The sequence below is a fragment of the Podarcis cretensis genome (assembly GCF_951804945.1).
Source record: "Podarcis cretensis genome assembly, chromosome: 8".
Classification (NCBI taxonomy): domain Eukaryota; kingdom Metazoa; phylum Chordata; class Lepidosauria; order Squamata; family Lacertidae; genus Podarcis; species Podarcis cretensis.
Window position 1 is genome coordinate 93,661,534 of NC_137177.1, and position 17,749 is coordinate 93,679,282.

General features: G+C 45.4%; 1 protein-coding gene across 3 annotated transcripts in view; it reads left to right on the forward strand.

Annotated features, from left to right (window-relative positions):
• Positions 1 to 17,749, forward strand: part of ZMAT4 (zinc finger matrin-type 4) — a 284,724-nt gene that overhangs the window by 125,716 nt on the left and 141,259 nt on the right. For all 3 annotated transcript variants that reach the window (XM_079989030.1, XM_079989032.1, XM_079989031.1), the window contains exon 3: positions 8,141 to 8,230. In XM_079989030.1, the coding sequence (XP_079845156.1) occupies positions 8,141 to 8,230 (90 nt within the window). The remainder of the gene's footprint in view (positions 1 to 8,140; positions 8,231 to 17,749) is intronic.

The following is a 17,749-nucleotide window of genomic DNA, read 5'->3' on the forward strand; positions in this document are numbered from 1 at the left end:
CCCCCACGCTGCCCCAAATGGTCCGCCCACCGCCTCCACCTCAGCTGTAGGGCAGCTGAGTGGAAGGAGGCAGGCAGACTCCTCAGAGGCCCCATGGAGCGTCCTGCCCCACCTTGCCCCGCCCCCACGGGTGACTGGCCCCGCCCCTGGGCACAGGGCATGTGTGCCGCCCCAGGTGCCCAATCGGCTTGCTCCGCCATTGCCTGTCCTCTCATTTCATTGCCACATTGTTGTGGTAGGACTTTGCAAGCGAAACTTGACAATGATCATTATAGCAGCAAGCTATGGGGGTGTTTCCTGCCCCCAAGTGCCTCAGATTTCTTTTCAGCTGGGGGTGGCGGCTGAAAAGATGTAGAAGTTTGTTCTGCAGCTCAGATGAGATGCAAATTTCCAGGCTTTGTGCCTTCCCCTTCTTAGAAGTCCCCAGGCTCTTGCAAAGACCTCCATGTGAGAATGTGCCTTTTCCTCTAAAAGAGCAAAGAATGCTGCAGGGCAAAGTTTTAATTAACAAGAGGGCAAAGCCAGTCCCGGAAGCATAAAACCTAATGCTGTTTGAAGCAAAGTAAATGACTTCACTCAAAATGCAAAATTTGCACTTTTCTTTGAACTGAATAACTCAACCGCTAATAGCACAACCTAGAACCACAGGCCAGTACAATTCTCCCATATACAGTACTTTCAGCAATAGGACCTGGTGCATGCACCCATTTCATTTCTCTGGGTCTTTGCCTACTCTCCAGCTCTCCCAATTTGACAGAGACCATTTCAGTTTCCTGGGTGGCGTGATCTGGATAAATCACTCTCTTTACTTTGCCTTTTAGGAAAGACAAGTGTGACCTACAACAAACTGTTTTGAAAGGGGGTGGCTTTTACTTCTGCAAATATTAATGTCTCCCTCTTGTTTCTCAGTGGCTCTGTTTTGGCTCAGTCGTCAGCACTCACCACCTGTGTTTGCTATTAGATTGAGGGAGTTTGACAATACATTAAAACATTATGGTTGATGTAGGCTTCAGTTTTCCGGCATTAGGACCCTTTCATTTTTTACTTCCATCCAACATTTTGTAATTCAACATTAGTTTATTTTCTTGAGAGATTTTTTGTAATCCATTTATTTTTTTAAAAACGATCAATGTCCATTTGTTTCTGGGTTTCCTGTGTATATAGTTGTTTAAAATACCTCTGAAAGCATTTTCTAATCTCCACTGGATCCTGTATATTTTTTCCTTCTACTTCCAAGTTTGTGATAGTGTTAAGTTTCTGTCTTTTTTTCATTTGCCAAGCCACATTTATTCGCCAATTCAAATGTCTTTTGTCTCATCTGTTTAATTTTCCATTCTATTTCCTGGTTCATCATTTTCATATATTGTACTTTATTCGCCGATTCAAATGTCTTTTGTCTCATCTGTTTAATTTTCCATTCTATTTCCTGGTTCATCATTTTCATATATTGTACTTGATGCAGCTTTATCTATTTCAGAATCTCCTGTGACTTTGGTTTCGCTCTCAATTTCTTCTCTCCATTCTTTATTTTCTCCAAAATCGTATCTTTTTTCTCATTTTGAGCTCTCTTTTGAATTGTATTCTGTTGTATCAAAAATCCTCTCATAACCGCTTTGCTTGCGTCCCAAATTACTCTTTTTTCTACAGTAGTATTCATATTTATCTCAAAATAATCTCTCAAAGTTTTTTGGGCTTTCTTAGTCACTTCTTCATTCCTAAACAATGTGTCATTCATCCTCCATCTGAAGGAACCAATTGGTGTTAGTTTCAATTCCACCTTTACAGCATTATGGTCGGAGCAGGTTTTAGGGCATATTTCCGCCTTTCTAGTCTTTGGAGCCAGCCCTCTAGTTACCCAAATTTGGTCAATTCTTGTCCATGTCATTTTTGCCTCAGAGAAGAAGGTTCCCTCTCTTCCCAGAGGGTTCTTAATTCTCCAAATGTCAACTAAATCCATGTTGTCAGTCATATCAAAGAAAGTCTTTGGTAGTCTGCCATCCTTAATGACTACCTGTCTCTGTGCCTTGTCCATGTTTGTAGACACCACTCCATTCATATCTCCCATCAAAATCATATTATAGTCCATATAGTTCAACAGAGTCTCATGTAACTTCTTAAAAAATTCTGATTTTCCCTCATTTGGTGCATAAATGCCTAATATCAGAAATTTCTCTCCTTGTGATTGGATTTCAATTGCTACAAATCTTCCTTGGTCATCTTTAAAAATAAATTTCGGTGATAGGCTCTCCTTTGCATAAAGTACTACTACTCTTTTTTTAACTTTGATGAAATAAATTCATGTCCCAATCTTTTATTTATCAATATTTTCCTATGTAGCCTTATCACATGTGTTTCTTGTAAACAAATTAAGTCCAATTGTTCTTTTTTCAGTACATGAAAGACTCTTCGTCTTTTTTCAGGGGAGTTCATCCCATTAATGTTCCAACTTAATATTTGCAGTGCCATGGTCTAGTTACTTTAAGTCTCCTCCAACTGCTCCCAGTGCTTGCTCTTGTTCTGTCGGTGGTGTTGATATCCCTTTAGGGCATATTTCCGCCTTTCTAGTCTTTGGAGCCAGCCCTCTAGTTACCCAAATTTGGTCAATTCTTGTCCATGTCATTTTTGCCTCAGAGAAGAAGGTTCCCTCTCTTCCCAGAGGCAGCCCAATCCAAAATTTAGCTTTGCTATGTCCAGTATGGGTGATCTTCTGTCCAGTACTCTTTGCTCTAATCCTCTATCTGGTGATTGTCTGTCCGATGCTCCTGGTTCCTTTCCAAGTCCCTTCTGTAAATCCTCTCTGTGGTTGCTCAAAAAATTTTCTTTGTCCTCTACTGATCTTATTTTTATTTTCCTTCCTTTAAAACTAAAGGATAGGCCTTGGGGAAATTCCCACCTAAAGATGATTCCGTTCCTTCTCAGCAAAGCAACCAAATCTCCATAATTGGACCTAAGGTCCAAAAGGTATTTCGGAATATCTTTAAATATTTCCACTCTTGTCTGCAGTATTTCCAGAGTCTTCTGAAAGTGCCAACCCAAAATTTTATCTCTCTCTTCTTTAAAACGGAGAGTAATCAAAAAGTCTCTTACTTTATTCTTCTTCCCTCCTCTTCCAAGCCTAGAGGCACTCACAATTTTCATTCCTTCTTGTTCCAAATCCAGCTTCCAAAACTCTGCAAATTCCTGCGTAAGGAATTCAATCAAACTATCCTTCTTCAATTCAGGTACAGCTCTGATCCTCAGGTTCGTCTGTTTTTCCTTAAGCTTGATCATAGAAAGAATCAGCTTATGGTGCTCAACTTGTCTCTGTATGTCTGGGACTCTCTTTGTTTCTAATTCAGTTACCTTGGCTTCCACAGCAACCACTTTTTCCTTAGTTTCCTCTGCAATCTGGCGAGTCGAGGCAGATTCCTGTATCAATTTCTGTATAGCTTCTATGTTAGTATTCACCTTTTGTCCCAAACTATTTATACTTTCTGTATTTATATCAATTTTAATATTTGCAGCATCCACCTTCGCATTTGATGCGTCCACTTTTACATTTGTCGCTTCTACTTTACTGCTAAGATTTTCCAAAGCTTCATTTATCTTACCTAGTGCGATCGCTAAAGCTTCTTCTGATGTCATCCCTCTTGGTTTGGGTTGTGTAGGTACAACTGCAGGTGAGGCAGAAGGACCAGATGCTGATGCTCTTCGCTGCCAAGACTTCCCAGATCTTGTTGTTTTTTCTGGGAGTGACAAGTCTATTTTTTCTTTCCCATCTGCCATAACACTCAGAAAATCCAAGGTCAGTCCCACAGTCAGGCAGTTTTGTTTTTCTAATGGAAAATCCTCCTGGTCCAGCTATAACAGTTTCCAAACCTTCCTCTAGGGGGAACAGTTACAGTCCGTACTTATATTAATCCAAAATAACTCCTTTTAAAGCATAAGCAGGAAATTTAGTCCCAATTTTTGGTTACTTTCTTTCTCCCTTTAGAGTCCGAGGGAGACCATTAGAAACAGTTAGAAACAGTTCAACACAATGTATCTCTCTTTGACAGCTACCAGTCACAGCTTCAGACACAACAGCCTTATTGTTCTATTTGCAGTCCGTTCCCAGGTTCTGTGCAATGGAATTTTAGCTTCCTTCCCTCTCTCTCGCAGGTATAAATAGTCCGAAACTCCCCCCCCTTCTCCTGCTTCCGGGGGGGGGGATTTATTATTTTTGGAGGTTGGAGTTTTTCCTTTCCAATCGGCTTTCCAAGACTCTAGCTTGCAGCCTCTTTGCTTTGTTCTATTTACAAAAGCAGAAGGCGGACTTCCTGTTTATACCTCCCCGCTGGAATTCCGGATTAAATCTTTCTTCTTTTAATAGTTTCCAATTTGTTCTACTCACGGGTAGTTTCTTTTAAAGTCCAATTGTTCACAGGAAAAAGTCAGTGCTCTCCGGCAATGGCTACGCGGCTTCACTCCGTGGAAAAAGCAGTCGATTCACAGCACCGCGCTGCTCACCCCACTTCGCTCCGGAGACCCGAAAAAGGGTTTCCCCGCGAGTAGGGGAGGCGGAAAGGGTGCCCGCCAAATCCCACGTTCACAGGCTTCACCGCCTGTGATTTCTGAAGGGTCTCCGCCTTCGCCGTGACGGCCAGACCCGATTTTCACGGAGTAAATTCCTCTTAGAGGAATTCCACCATTAGCTGATGGCGCTAACCCGGAAGTAGATCCTGAATAATTTCTGTATTGATGTTCACTTTTTGTCCCAAATTAGTTACTTTTTGTCCCAAGTTATCAATTTTAGTAGTCATAACATCTGTCTTCTTGTGGAGTTGTTGCAACGAGTGACTTATCTTGCATAATGCAATCACTAAAGCGTCTTCTGTCGACATTCTCAAATAGTCCAAGGTCAATCCCTGATTCTCACAGTCTCTTATCTTGCAGCTGGTTCCCCCAGCTCAGCTCTTATAACAGTTTCAAAGGCTCCCTCTAGAGGGAAACAGTTTCTATTTGTGTCAATCCTTTTAAGCACTGTTCAAACAGTAAATAGAGTTTCAATTTTCAGATACCTTTCCTCCTTTTTAAACGCAGAAGAGGACAATGGAAACAATATATTTCTCTTATTTAGCTGTCAAGATACGTTCTATTCACAGCCAATGAACTTCAAAACGTCAACCTTACTGGCAGCCCCTTTCCAGGTTCAGAGCGGTGGTGATTTAATTTTCATCACTCTCTCCTGCAGGCTTGCGCGATCCAAAATTTCCCCCCTCTACTCCTGCTTCCAAGGGGGGTTTAATAGTTTTAATCGATGGAAGTTTAATCCTTTGCGGAAGACTTTCCAAGACCTTAGCTTGCAGCGTCTTTGCTTCAATCTATTCACAAAAGGGGAAGGCCGACTTCCTGTTTGAAACCTTCCCGTTTTAGTGCCAAATTAAGACATTTATTGATCCAATTTTCCGTTCTACTCACGGGTAGTTGTTTAAAATCGAATTGTCCACAGGAAAAAGTCAGCGCTCTCTGGCAACAGCAATGCGGCTTCACTCCGTGAAAAAAGCAATCAATTCGAAGCACCGCGCCGCTCACCCCACGTCACTCCGGATCCCCGAAACTGGGTCTCCCCGCAAGTAGGGGAGGCGCAAAAGGTGCCAGCCGAATTCCAGGTTCACAGGCTTCTCTCACCTGTGATTTTTAGTGGGTCTTCGCCTTCGCCATGGCGGCCAGACCCTGTTTCCACGGAGTAAATTCCTCCCGATCAGAGGAATTCCGCCATTGCCAGAGGCGCTACCCCGGAAGTGAACACATTTGCTGCGGATTGGTGCCTCAGGGCTTCTCTCCCCACCCCCAAGTAGCCCATTCTCTTACATTCCCTACTGTTGCTTTAAATCACAACTGACTTCATGTCAGCATCCCCAAGCCCTTACTCCACCTCTCTTTCCCCTACTGTTTTGACCCTTTCCCTCGCTCAAATTCATGGAGCACTAAGGGGGCTTTTCTCCATGTGTTTTGTTCTTTGCCTCCCTCACTGTTTGTGGAGGGGGGGCTCCTTTCTTATTTCTTTCTTTGTGTTTGAACTAGCGGGAGAGCAGGCTAGGAGCTTTTCATTGGCAGTATCACTTGCATTGCAAGCCCTGCATAAGTTATTCTCGTTGCTGCTGCAGCCATCCACAATTCCCTCGATGCTCCCATTGAGTTGCTGGTGCAGGCAATGTGCCACGTCCCCCGCTCTGGGTGGCAAAGCCCCTAGCTCCACCACTGGTTTAGGGCCCCACTCTTTTGGGGGGCCCCAAAAAATGTAAAGGCAAAAAAACTGGATGTACATTTCCAAAATATAAGATAAAAATAAAATAAAATAAAACCGACATACAGCAACAGTGTTTTGTGTTGTGTGGGCTCCTATGATGTAAGTAATTTAAGAAATTCAACACAAAAAACAGTGACAAAGGACAGCTGGACATATAAAGGTCCCCGTTACCTTCCGTAGCTTAGGGCTCCATCAAACCTAAATCCGGCCCTGATAAGAGCTGTTTGAGAGCTGATTCCTACATTGCAGGACTAGATGACTCTTGGGACTCCCTCTAACCTGATGAGTCTATGAATGCTGAGGAACCATGTAGTCAGTTTGTCATTTCACCTGTTTGCTCTTTTTGAATTGTTGGTATATTAGAGGACCAAATATGATGCACTGTGTGTTGGCAGGACAGGCTCAGTCAGGACACCCAGCAGGGAAAGGAGAGTTGTCTGTAATACTTAATAGTGGGTAGGTGGTCTGCCAGTGATCCTGGCTGGGTACAAGTTAGGGACTTTTCTTACTAGGCAAGAATGCTTTTAGTTTCATTTGTGAAATTGTTGGAGGGTACATATTAAACACCCCCCCCCCCGCTCACTCTCCTAATACACAGTGCACATTCCAGGCAAAGCTAAGCACTTTTAAGTAGAGATGGGCAAATCTTTCTATTTCAACCTCTCTTTCTCCACATCAGTTTATGGAGTTTATTTTTAGGTTCTCACGAAAATTCATCAGCATTTTGGTGTGAATTTCTCAAAATAAACACATTTTAAATGCATTTTTACCTAATATACACATTTTTGCAAGCTGCTTTCCCTAATATATATTTGCAGCACTTTATGTACACTTTACCTTAAAAAATTAATGTTTGCACACATTACTTGAGTGGAAAACTGCACTGCAAAATTCAGAGAAGTGAAGGTTTTAAATGAATGCTGTGTTTTGGGTCACATATTGAGCCAGGTAGTGTGAATTAAGTAAGTTTGCCTTTAAATGTGAACTAAACTGAACTTCTTCCCCTACCCATACTTCTATGTCCCATTGATTTCTGTGGGAGTAAGTGAAACCCATGTGGAAGTCTCATTGAGATCAGTAGAAAATAATGAAGCACAGCTGGGCCAGGCCTATATTTTGTAACGATTCTGATGAGGGCTCTGTTCACCACTGTGCAGGCCATAATGCTCTTATTTTTCATTCCCAGATGGCAGGCGGGGGATTTGATGGAACTCAGGTGTTTGCAGCCCTTTCACCCTTCAATACTCCCATTGGGTTTTCAGTTATTACATTTCTATCCATCATCTTCTTTCCAAGGCTGCTGCAGTGCGCAGCTCATGCTGCATGTAGCTGGCACAGCATTTCAGATTTTGCCCCCCCCCCTTTAAAGTGGCCTCCACATCCACTGAGATCAGATGACCCAATAAAACAATTTCCAGAGCCGGGTCTCTTGATTTTGCTGCTCCTCTGGGGCACCTGCCACATTGGCTCTTTTGTTTAGCCTAATTAATGTCATTTGGAGAGATTAGGTCAGAGCATGCCATCTTGCATCTATCTCCAATAGCAAAAAAGGGGGGGTGACTGTGCAAGTGAGCTGGGAATGCACACAGCATTGGGTTGGGCTTAGAGTTTCCTTTCCTTTTCTGAAGAGGACTTCCTGGGCCTAATAGCAGGGCTGGTGAGCCACAGGCCACAGGTCCATATGTAGCCTCAGGCCAACCTGTAGCAGAGTTGTGCTATGTTCCTGTGCCTCAATAGGGCAGAACTGCCGAAGCCTCCTCCTTGGCATGCTGCTTTTCCACATGTGAGGAGGTGTATTGTTTTGTTTTTAAAATGGGGCATCATTCAAGTATGCCATATCAAACAACATGTTTGGGTTTTCTTCCCCAGAGCCGGAAACATGCCAGCAAAGTTCGTCTCTACTATATGCTCCACCCACTAGATGGAGGCTGTCCTGCGAAGAAGCTGCGGTCAGAAAATGTGAGTTTTGTTGCTATATCTGTTAGCAGTTACCCAACAGGACTACAAAACACCTCTTAAAATGGATCAGGTCCAAGATGTGGTCAAGGTCGCCATCATCCTTTGGGGCCCAGAATGTGCTATTCAGGAAGTGTGGGCATTCTGGGAAGTCTGGGTAGGATTCAACCTGTTCTATGAAGAACTAAGCCTGTTAGTGTTCTTGGAGACAATGTTCCTCGTGTGCTCATGGGGCCCTTAACAATGGCAATACCTTTGAAGCACTAAGCAACACATGAAAGTGTAGGAGCATATATTGTTAGCTCAGCTATGAATTGGACACGTCTCTCTCCCCAGCTCTGGAGATCTGAATTACCATTGCCACCCTGCTGCTAGCAGCTGTTCATAATCTGAGTCTGAAAATCCTAGCTTTGTGGGGAGAAAAACCCAGGAGGCACAAATATATCCTGAAAAAAATTAATGAAGGGGTTGGTGATGGGGCCCCCAGTCTATGAATTGTTTGGACTTTGTGTTGCTGCCCTTCTTCCCTTCCCTTCCCTTCTTTTCTTTTCTTTTCTTTTCTATTCGGGTTAATGATTTGGAGAGCAGCTATTAATTTTGGGACATGTTCCAACAGCTGTCAATATGCCATATTCATATCTGAGAAGGAAAGTAATGAATATGTGCAGCAACCCTATTACAATTAAGCACATTTAGGACTTCCGGGTTAGCGCGATCTGGTTAATGGCGGATTCCCTCCGAGCTCCGGAGGGAATCGGCTCCGCTGGAGAAGGGTTCTACCGCGACGGCGACGCAGGGACCCTCAGAAACCGCAGGCGCTGAAGCCTGCGGACTTGGTGACTCGGCGGGCACCTAAAGCGCCCCCCGACCCACAAAGAGCCTTTTTAAAGGCTGCGGAGAGGGTACGGGGAGCGGCGTGCTGCTGTGAGTGGACCGCTACTGCAGTGGAGCGAAGCCGCGAGCCATGGCCGGAGACCGCTGACTTTCTTCCCTGAAATTCGGACTTTAATTAATCCGTGAGTAGAATGGAATTTGGACTTTAAAATTTCAACCTTTGAATTCGGTACGATCGGGGGATGTGCTAAAGGGAAGTCCGCACCCCCCTGCTTACAGAAGATCTAAAGCAAGGATCGGAGAACTAAGGTGGAGAGTTCTTTCTTTTTGGTGTTTTTTAAAAGATAATATTTTCATGAATTGGACAGAAGAAGATTTGTGCTGGAGAGTAAGAGTGGAATTTTAGAAGCCTTTGTTTAACCCCCCCCCCCAGACCCGGGAGTGTCCTGTATGTGAGCTAGAGAAAAAGGAACAAGGAGTTTGACAGCTGTCAAAGGAGCTGTCAAACGGGCAGTGAAAGTTAAAAATCTTATTATTTAATACCTTTCTGGACTAAATTTGTTATATTTGAATTAAAGTGGTTGGGAACAAAGTAGTGAAATAACAAAGTAACGGACTGTTGGGAAAAGACTATTAAGTAACCAGAATTCCCCTAGGGGAAACATTGAAACACTACAATGGCTGCAGATGGAAAATTACAGGCAGAGATAGAAAGAATGTTCTTTCTCGTGGGAAAGTTGCAGGAGCAGACTACGGCTATGAGTAAATAACTTATAACCTTGAACTCTAAAATAAGTGACTCTGCTGAATGCACAATGGACTTGACCGGGAAAAAATCTGCAGCTGAATTAGAAGAGATAACTTTGGAACAGGAGGAGAGGGAACAAGGAGTGGAGCCAGTACAGATGGAGAGTACCAACCCGTAGCCTACATTGTCAGAATATAAAGAAGAAGACCCTTGGATTACAAATCTGCGAAAGATGCGAAAGAGGAGGGAGGAAGCCCCTGGAACATTTGGAATATTTGAATTTAAAAGAAACAAGAAATATGATTGGGGCCTCCTCTTTGAGTGTGGAAGATTAGTTGACCTTTCGCAGCAGCTGGTACCAAGTACTTTGGATGGAAGAAAATTTGATGAGACTGAGCTAGAACTCCTTCGAGACCCGATGATCAACAAAGAGGGCTACCAACAAAATTGGCAGAGAGAGACTGACAGAGACTTAAAGGCCTCAGATGTGAGGAATCCAGGCTAAAAACTGTTTTTGTGGACATGGGGACATTGGGAAGGGACAGAAACCGGGGCGGGGGGGGGAGAAAGAATTTTAAAAATGTTTATGACCTTTGTGTTTGATTATTATGACCTATTCTTAAGATAAAAGGGAAATTCGTGGAAGGAATTTGGGTCGACCTTAGAAAAGGATTTAATATTTATAAGAAAATTGGATAAGCAAAACTTGGCCAAGTAATAAGAATCAAGTATTTCTTTAAAAATATATATATATAATAATAATATGTAAAGGATGAGAGAGATGAGCTTGCTGAGTTAATTTAATTGAATTAGGATGTATGAAGGGGGGGTGGGGGGAGGTCAAGAACTGGGGTTAGGAAAGTAAGGATATGAAACTTTATATGTGTTGTCTTTGTCTGTGTGTGTCTGTGTTTATAAAATGTGAAAATCCAATAAAAATTTTATATATATATATAAAAATACAATTAAGCACATTTAGTGTTCCTACTGTACACTTCTGGTTATAAATGACCCAATTCAAAATCATTTGTGAGCTAACCTTTATCACTGAGCTGAAAATGTATGGTTGTATTTGCTAATATTTGTCTGGCAGTTAGTAAAGTATATTGATAACATCTGTCACTCTACCACAAAAAGTGTCAAGCTGACACAACACATGTGTTTGGGGGTTATGTCAACGAAGCTCAGGATTCAAGGAGAGGAATTTTCAGAAATGAACTTCCCCAATTTGGAAAACATCAAGCTACCTATAGGCTGAGTCCAAACACTCTGAAAGGCAGCCTGGATCATAGCAGACTTGCTTGGCTCCTTCACCACCTTCTTCTTCTTCAGCAATCGCTCATAGCTGAGTAAGATTGTTTTCCATGAACACGGTTTTAACATTGTGTCCGTAGGTGACTGTGGAGGCCAGTTTTGGATCCACATGTCTTTCCACAGTGGGGACATAGGTTTCTGGGTGGGAGTTGATCACAGTGAGGGTTTGCCAAGTGTGCCTTCCTCTTAGCATGTTTCTCCCTTGCATCCTGAGTTCGAGTGTGTTCAAAGCCCATGGCACCTTTGGTAAAGGCTGTTCTCCAACTGGAGCGTTTGCAGGCCAGTGTCTCCCAATTGTTGGTGTTTATACTACATTTTTAAAGATTTGCCTTGAGAGAGTCTTTAAACCTCTTTTGTTGACCACCAGCATTACGCCTTCCATTTTTAAGTTCAGACTAGAGTAGTTGTTTTGGAAGAAGATAATCAGGCATCCAAACCACATGACCAGTCCAACGGAGTTGATGTTGAAGAATCATTGCTTCAACACTGGTGATCTTTGCTTCTTCCAGTACACTGGCATTAGTTTGTCTGTCTTCCTAAGTGATGTGTAAAAATTTTGGGGACACCATTGAGGGAATCTTTTGAGGAGTTGGAGATGGCGTTTATAAGTGGTCCATGTTTCACAAGCGTACAGTAAGGTTGGTAGTACAAGAGCTTTGTAAACAAGCATTTTGGTTTCCCTGTGAATGTCCCGGTCCTCAAACACTCTGCACTTCAATCAGGAGAAAGCTGTACTCACACAGCTCAGGCAATGCTGGATTTCAGCATCAGTGTTGACCCTTGTGGAAAGATAACTGCCCAGGTAGGAGAAGTGATCAACATTTTCCAACAATACACCATTGAGTTGGATTTGTGGTGTTGCAGAGGGGTTGTTTTGTGCTTATTGATGCAGCACTTTGGTTTTTTGGATGTTGACCGATACGCCAAACTTTTCATAAGCTTCAGCAAATATATTTAGGATGGTTTGGAGGTCATCCTCTTAGTGTGCACACACTATGTTGTCATCAGCATACTGAAGCTCCATGACGGAAGTTATGGTAACCTTACTCTTTGCTTTTAGCCTACTCAGATTAAAGAGCTTTCCATCTGTTCGATATATGATTTCTACTCCAGTAGGGAGTTTCCATTCAACAAATTGTAGAATCATGGCAATAAAAATAATAAATAGAGTTGGAGTGATAACACAAGCCTGTTTAACACCTGATCCCACTGTGAATGGTTCACTTTGAGAGCCATTGTTATCTGTGATTGTTGCTGTCATATTATCATGGAGGAGCCGAAGGATGTTCACAAATTTATCTGGGCAGCCAATTTTCAGAAGGACAGTCCACAGGGCATTACGATTTACAGTGTTGAAGGCCTGGACTTCCGGGTTGGCGCCTCCAGGCAATGGCGGAGTTCCTCCAATCAGGAGGAATTTGCTCCTTGGAAATTAGGGTCTGACCGCCACGGCGAAGGCGGAGACCCGTTGAAATCACAGGCGGGAGAAGCTTGTGAACTTGGGATTCGGCTGGCACCTTTTGCGCCTCCCCTACTCACGGGGAAACCCTGATTTGGGGATCCGGAGTGAAGTGGGGTGAGCGGTGCAGTGCTTTGAATCGACTGCTTCTTTCACGGAGTGAAGCCGCATCGCTGTTGCCGGAGAGCGCTGACTTTTTTCTGCGGATAATTTGACTTTAAACAACTACCTGTGAGTAGAACGGAAAATTGGATCTTTAAATTCATTAATTTGTCATCGAAGCGGGAAGGTTTTAAACAGGAAGTCCGCCTTCCTCTTTTGTAAATAGATTGAAGCAAAGACGTTGCAAGTTAAAGCCTTGGAAAGTATTTTGTAAAGGATTAAATCTCCATCGGTTAAAACTGTTTAAAAAACCCCTTGGAAGCAGGAGAAGAGGGGGGAAATCTTGGACTTAGTGAGCCTGCAGGAGAGAGTGAAAAATTAAATTACCACTGCTCTGAACCTGGAAAAGGGCTGCCAGCAGAATTAACGTTTTGGGAGAGTTCATTGACTGTGAACGGATAGCATGTTGACAAATGGCTAAATAAGAGAAATATATTGTTTCCATTGTCCTCTTCTGCGTTCAAAAAGGAGGAAAAGTAATTGAAAATTGAAACTAACTTTATATTTTAAAATGCGCATGAAAGGATGGATACAAGTGGAGACTGTTTCCCCCTCTAGAGGGAGCTTTTGAAACTGTTACAAGAGTGGGTTTTTTCCAGCTGCAAGATAAGAGCTGTGAGAATCAGAGATTGACCTTGGACTTTAAGAATGTTGACAGAAGGAGCTTTAGTGACTGTTTTATGTAAGATAAGCTACTCGCTGGAACAGCTTCAAAAAAAGATGGATGTTATGAATTCCAAACTTGAGAACTTGGAACAAAAAGTGATAAATTTGGGACAAAAAGTGACCATTAATACAGAAATTGCTCAGGATTTGATACAGGAAACTACTTTGACAGGACAAACTGGGGAGAATCATAGAATCATAGGGTTGGAAGAGACCACAAGGGTCATCGAGTCCAACCCCCTGCCAAGCAGGAAACACCATCAGAGCACTCCTGACATATGGTTGTCAAGCCTCTGCTTAAAGACCTCCAAAGAAGGAGACTCCACCACACTCCTTGGCAGCATATTCCACTGTCGAACAGCTCTTACTGTCAGGAAGTTCTTCCTAATTGTAATGGTTCTAGGGGGTTACTCGTGCGTAAGTTGGCGCCACACCTGGCTGTTACCTGGGTGAACCCTTTCAGTCCGGACAGCCACCCATCCGTGGCTGTCTCAATCACTGGCAGAATCCGTCAGTGGGCGTTTCTTGAACTTCTTCCAGCAAAGAAGCTCTTTGACGCCCAATCTCCTCCTACTCTCCCTGTGCTGAAGTCTTCTGCGCAGGGAGGGTGTGGGCAGCGGAGGACCCGTGCTCTCCCCGCTGGTCTCCGGCGGAGCCTTCTCTCCGATTCCCCCATCTGCCCCCTCCTCCACCGGTGCTACGCTGATTTCCTTCCCCAGCGGATGGGTGGCCTCTCTCCCTACTGGGGCCCTCTCCGGCATCCCCCTGGAGCCTTCCCTCCGCCTCTGGCTCCGATGGCAGTTCCCTGACATCCACCTCCCCACCAGGACCCCCTCCACCCCGGCCTGATTTTCCGTCTCACACTCGTCCCTTTCCTCGGCCAACGATGCAGGGAATCCCCTGAAGGAGCTGTCACCATCCTCTGAGGATTCAAACCCCGCTTCCCACCCGCTCCGGTCTCTACCCGCGGGGTGAGCCTCCCAGTCCGATTCTTCTCCCTCTGACACCTCCCCTCCCTCCTCTTTGGAGGCAGGAAAACCCACAAAGTCCTCTTCGTAGTCTGTGGTTCCAAATTCTTCCTCCCAGAATCTCGCTAGTGGTTTTAGTTTATCCGGGAACAGGCTGTGGAATTCTTCCACCAGATACCCATCATTGATTGACTCAGTGGGGACCCACGTGTTTTCTGACCGGGGTTCTCCCTCCCACACTACCAAGTACTCCACCTGGCGACCTCGCTACCTTGAGCCGAGTATTTCCGTGGCTTGGTTGCAGCGTTCCCTCTCTTCTACCTGCGGGTGGGTGGTGACTCCTCCCTCCCACCCCAAAAATTCCCGTCCCTCCCTGGACGGTGAAAGTAGAGACCTGTGGAACACAGGATGTATCTTTATGCTATCAGGCAACTTGAGCTTGAATGCCACCAGATTCACCTGTTGTGTTACCTCAAAAGGCCCCAGCCTTCTCGGCTGCAACTTTTTGCACCCTCCCTTTAGGGGTAACCCTTGGGTTGACAACCACACCCAGTCTCCCACCCTTATGGCCTCCCCCTCCCGACGGTGCTTGTCCGCCTGCCTCTTGTAAGCTTCCTTGGCCCGTTCCAAGTTCATCTTGAGTTGCTGGTGCAAGGCCTCCATTTCTTCTGCAAACTGCTCTGCCGCGGGTACACTCCATCCTTCTTCCCCCCTCCCCGGGAAGGCCCTGGGATGACACCCATAATTAACAATGAACGGGCTCATTCCCATGGACACATGTTCAGCGTTATTGTACGCAAATTCAGCCAACGCTAGTTTCTCTACCCAATCATTCTGTCTCTCGCTGACGTAGCAGCGTAGGTACTGCTGGAGTATACTGTTCGCTATTTCTGCTTGCCCATTGGTTTCCGGATGCCTCGCCGTCAAGAAGCCCACCTCGACCTGTAGCAAGCACATGAGCTTCCTCCAGAACCGGGAAGTAAATTGTTTCCCTCAAGGGAGTCCCATGCAGCCTGAAGACGTGATCCACAAACAACCTGGCTGTCTCCTCTGCCGTCACCGCATGTGAGCAAGCTATGAAATGGCACATCTTTGTCAGTAGATCGACTTCTACCATGACTGCTGTTTTCCCCCTTGATTTGGGCAAATCTGTCATAAAATCAATGGACACCACCTCCCAGGGTCTTCCCGGTGTGGGTAAGGGTTCCAGTAACCCTGTGAGGGCAGCCCTCTCCCCCTTTGCCCTCTGGCATCGGTTGCACCCCCGTACATATTCCCGTACGTCTTCCCTCACCTTTGGCCACCACAACTGCCTGGTGACGGGCAGCATGGTCTTATGTTGCCCAAAGTGCCCAGCTGTTGGGTTGTCATGGAGTTGCTTGAGTACCTTCTCCCTCAAGGTTTCCCCCAGTACATACAGTGCCCCCTTATAGTACAGTAGCCCTTCTTTTTCCTCAAACCCTCCCCGGTCTTCCCTTCCATCCCGGAGTTCCCTGATTTTCGCTTGAGCGAACGCGTCGTCTCTAGTAATCCTGCTCAGTTCTCGTTTCCCAACCAATGCTCCCACACATACCCATCGGTCCTCTGGAAACACGTGTCGGACCTCCGGCGGCCCCTCTCCTTCCATGTACTCTGGTTTCCGGGAGAGAGCATCGGCTCTTACGTTTTCCTCTCCCGGTACGTATCTGATCTCGAAGGAAAACTTGGAGAACTCCGGGGCCCATCGAATCTGTCTCTGGTTGAGCACTCGTGCGGTCCGCCAGTATTCCAAGTTCTTGTGGTCAGTACAAACCTGGATCTTGTGCCATGCCCCTATCAACAGATATCTCCATTGCCGAAACGCCACATAGATTGGAAGCAGTTCTCGATCATACACTGTATAGTTTTGCTCTGACTTGCTCAGCTTCCTTGAGAAAAAGGCACACGGCCTCCAGCCCTGCTTGGCGCCGGGCTGCAAAAGGACCGCTCCCACGGCTCGGTCGGACGCGTCCGTCTCCAGTCTCATGGGCTTCTCCAGATCAACATGTAGGAGCTGCTCCTCCGAAGCGAACGCCTTTTTCAGTCTCTCAAAGGAGAGCTGGGCACTTTCTGTCCACGCGAACTTCTTTTTGCTACTGAGACAATCTGTGATGATGGTTAAGTGAGCGAAATTCTTTATGAACTTCCTGTAAAAGTTGCTGAACCCTAAGAACCTCTGCACATCCTTCCTGGTTTTGGGGGCCTTCCATTCCAGGACTGCCTTCACCTTGCTTGGGTCCATAGCTAGTCCCTTGTCTGTCAACTTGTACCCCAGAAACTCGACTTCTCTGGCGTGAAATTGGCATTTTTCCAGCTTGACCCACAACTGGTGCTTCTGCAGTCGCTGTAGTACTTCCCTGACGTCTCTGACGTGTTGCTTCTCATTGTCCGAATAGATTAAGACGTCATCTAAAAAGGCTACGCAATTCTTGTACAGCAGGGGTCCCAACACGTGGTGCATGAAAGCTTGAAAACAGGCGGAGCCCGATTGTAAGCCAAATGGCATGACCAAGTACTCAAAAGCCCCATGGGGGGTGAACATGGTAGTTTTCCATTCGTCCCCCTCCCTTATCCTAATCAAATTGTATGCTCCCCTGAGGTCCAGTATGGTAAAAAATTCCCCCTGCCTCACACATGTTAAAATGTCGTCAATCCTGGGCATTGGGAAGGTCATGGGTTCTAGCACCAGGTTCAAGGCCCGATAATCCACTACAAGCCTGGGCTGATTAGATTCTTTTTTATCCACAAAGAACACCGGACTGCCCCCTTCCGCCTTTGATTCCCTTATGAACCCCCTCTTCAGGTTCTTGTCAATAAACTGCCGCAATTCCTGCATCTCCCGGTCGGACATGGCATACAGCTTACCCACCGGCAACTGAGTCCCTGGGAGTAAGTTAATTTGGCAGTCAAAGGGCCTGTGGGGGGGGTAGTCTATCTGCCTCCTTCTCGCTGAAGACCTCCTTCAGGTCAGCATATTGTGGTGGCACCTCCCCTCTTTGTTCCATGGCCAGCCCAGCCACCCTGTCCACCGTCATTCTTGGGTTCTCTCCCCCCCAGACAGTGTTCCAAGCAGTAAGCTGACCCAAAGATGACTTACCGCTGATGCCATGACACTACTGGATCATGCAGTGCCAGCCAGCTCATTCCCAGTATTACTGGAGGTCCTGCCAGGGTGGCCATGTGAAAAGCAATGGTCTCCATGTGCCTGGAAACCCTCATTCGCATTGGCGGGGTCTGGTGCGTCACTCCCCCCCCCCCGAAGTTCCCTGCCATTGATGGTGGTCACTTGCAAGGGAAAATCCAGGGGCAGCAGGTGAAGTTGGTGCTCAAGAGCAAAGTCCCTGCTGAAGAAA